The following is a 2,500-nucleotide window of genomic DNA, read 5'->3' on the forward strand; positions in this document are numbered from 1 at the left end:
TTCAGCTGTCAATAAATTCAGACTTTAATCTGTTTCCCCACTCTTCTGTCATGTGTTCGTGCATTACATAAGCTGCTATCTCTGATCTTTACCCTAACCCAGAGCTCAGAGGTAGACTGTGTGCGTGCGTGCGTGTGTGTGTGTGTGTGTGTGGTATATGCACACACTGCTGTATTTGACGTTGAACCCAGAGCAGGATGTTGTTCAGAGCTCCACATGAGTTGAAGATCAGCCAGAGTCTCTGACCTGTTTACATGAGGACATCTGACGCCTGCACTCTCCCACATCAAACATTACCACAGTAAAGTCCAGTATAGCGCAGTACTGTATAGTAAAGTAGACTCACTATATCATGTTATTTACAACTCTATTAATGAATGCTGCAGCACACTGTAGAGTTCACTACAGTCAACTGATGATCAGCTGGAGGAACACTGGAGTACTGCAGTACAATCTACAGATGCACAAAACTACAGTACTGACTCATGTTAAAATGACTGAGGTCATGTTACCATAGCAACTGTCGAATCACCACAACAGATCAATTACTATAGTTGTTACCATAGCGACTGTAGAATCACCACAACAGATCAATTACTATAGTTGTTACCATAGCAACTGTAGAATCACCACAACAGATCAATTACTGTAGTTGTTGTTACCATAGCAACTGTAGAATCACCACAACAGATCAGTTACTGTAGTTGTTGTTACCATAGCAACTGTAGAATCACCACAACAGATCAGTTACTGTAGTTGTTGTTACCATAGCAACTGTAGAATCACCACAACAGATCAGTTACTGTAGTTGTTGTGTTACCATAGCAACTGTAGAATCACCACAACAGATCAGCTACTATAGTTGTTGTGTTACCATAGCAACTGTACAAAAATTTAAAGAATACAGTAATTAAATGATTACAGTTGTTTTACACTATATCCACATTGGTTAAACCGGAAGTAAAGAGAGAGAGAAATATATCCATTAAAATATAATAATAAACATAAAATGTTATAAAATATTATTTACAACATGATGATAGTAAGATGTCATCATGGGTATTGTCATGGGTTCACTGACACTTTATCCTGAGACAGAAAGGTGTGTTTGAAAGCGAGACATGTTTTCCCGTCAGGTCTCTTAATGAACATTTATATATGTGAGAGTGCCCGGCTGACTGATAATGCTGAATGCTGCTGGCAGTAAAGGGGATTACATGTGCGCGTTTATTGGATAAATCAGGTGTTTTTAGTCTTGCAGTGGAAACAGAACAGTGTAACCTGCAGTGAAGAGCGTTTGCGCTATGACCGTCAGTGATTCTGAATGCTGGAGCTTTTTGTCCGCGCTCGAGCGCCGTACGCCAACTTCCAAACTCCAAAGTACAGGAGCGCGCGCGCGCGCGCGTGTGTGTGTGTGTGTGTGTGTTGTCCTGCTGATCCTCCAGTCGAAAGTGCTACAGAATCCGCGGAGAGACGCGCTTCTTCCTCCAGACAAACCCTGCAGACACAGACACAGCCGGAGCTTCATTCCCTGAGGTATAAAGGCAGAGCTTTACTGATTCCCCAAACATTACTGCTGATCACAGAGACAGAGATCTGCACAGGCGAAACCACAGCTCGAGTCCTGCTGCAGAGCTGACCCACATCACAAATACTGCACTACACTACACACTGCAGTGCCACACTATAGGACAGCACTCGACTGATCTGCTGTGGTGATTCTACAGTCGCTATGGTAACCCGAACAAATGGCAAATGCTGTAGTGTTGCTGTGCTCGATCATTCATGAACACAGGTGTGTGTGTGTGTGTGTGTGTGTGTGTGTGTGTGTGTGTGTGTGTGCTGTCATCTGTACAGTATAGTACTCTTCACTGTAGTGTTTGCTCTAGATAGCTGTGGTGGTGGGGGGGTGGGGGTGCTCTGGTGGTGGGGGGTGTGGGGGTGCTCTGGTGGTGGGGGGGTGTGGGGGTGCTCTGGTGGTGGGGGGGGTGTGCTGGTGTCTGTGCTGCAGTGGTGATGAGGTGAGCGGGTGTGTTGTGCAGATGGGCAGCTGGTATTATGTGGGAGTGGACGTGGGCAGTGCCAGTGTGCGGGCAGCTCTGGTCAGTCCAGACGGGCAGCTCAGACGCACGGCGGAGGAACCAATCGCTGTGCATGAGCCCTGTGTAGACCACTACGAGCAGTCGTCCACGGAGATCTGGAGCAAGTGCTGCCAGACGGTGAAGGTGAGGACTGTCTGACCTCTGACCCTCACACACACACACACACACACACACACACACACACACACACACGGTCATGGTTCAGTTGAGGTTATGTGACACACTGAATAAGCTGCAGATTAAAGCTCGTGTCGTGTGTGTTTCAGCGGGTGACGGAGGGCGTGGACGCGGCGTGTGTTCGAGGGATTGGTTTTGATGGCACCTGCTCTCTGGTGGTCCTGGATCAGCAGTTCCGGCCGCTGGCTGTCAATCTCGCAGGTGATGATACAGTGTGTGTA

At 47.1% G+C, this 2,500-nt stretch overlaps 2 protein-coding genes across 5 annotated transcripts in view; both read left to right on the forward strand.

Moving 5' to 3' along the window:
• Positions 1-40, forward strand: part of tada1 (transcriptional adaptor 1) — a 4,350-nt gene extending 4,310 nt beyond the window's left edge. The window contains 1 exon segment of the mRNA NM_205606.3: positions 1-40. This exon segment is cut by the window's left edge and continues 348 nt beyond it. The gene's annotated coding sequence lies outside the window, so the exon portion shown is untranslated.
• A 1,323-nt stretch (positions 41-1,363) lies between these two features.
• Positions 1,364-2,500, forward strand: part of fggy (FGGY carbohydrate kinase domain containing) — a 4,845-nt gene continuing 3,708 nt past the window's right edge. Inside the window, exons 1-3 of one of the 4 annotated variants that reach the window (XM_087239168.1) lie at positions 1,364-1,795; positions 2,043-2,225; positions 2,369-2,480. In XM_087239168.1, coding sequence (XP_087095294.1) covers positions 2,043-2,225; positions 2,369-2,480 — 295 coding nt within the window. In that variant the 5' untranslated portion in view covers positions 1,364-1,795. 4 annotated transcript variants of the gene reach the window in all.

The sequence above is a fragment of the Danio rerio genome, chromosome 2 (genome assembly GCF_052040795.2).
Source record: "Danio rerio strain M-AB ecotype USA chromosome 2, GRCz13ab, whole genome shotgun sequence".
In the NCBI taxonomy this organism is placed as follows: Eukaryota; Metazoa; Chordata; class Actinopteri; order Cypriniformes; family Danionidae; genus Danio; species Danio rerio.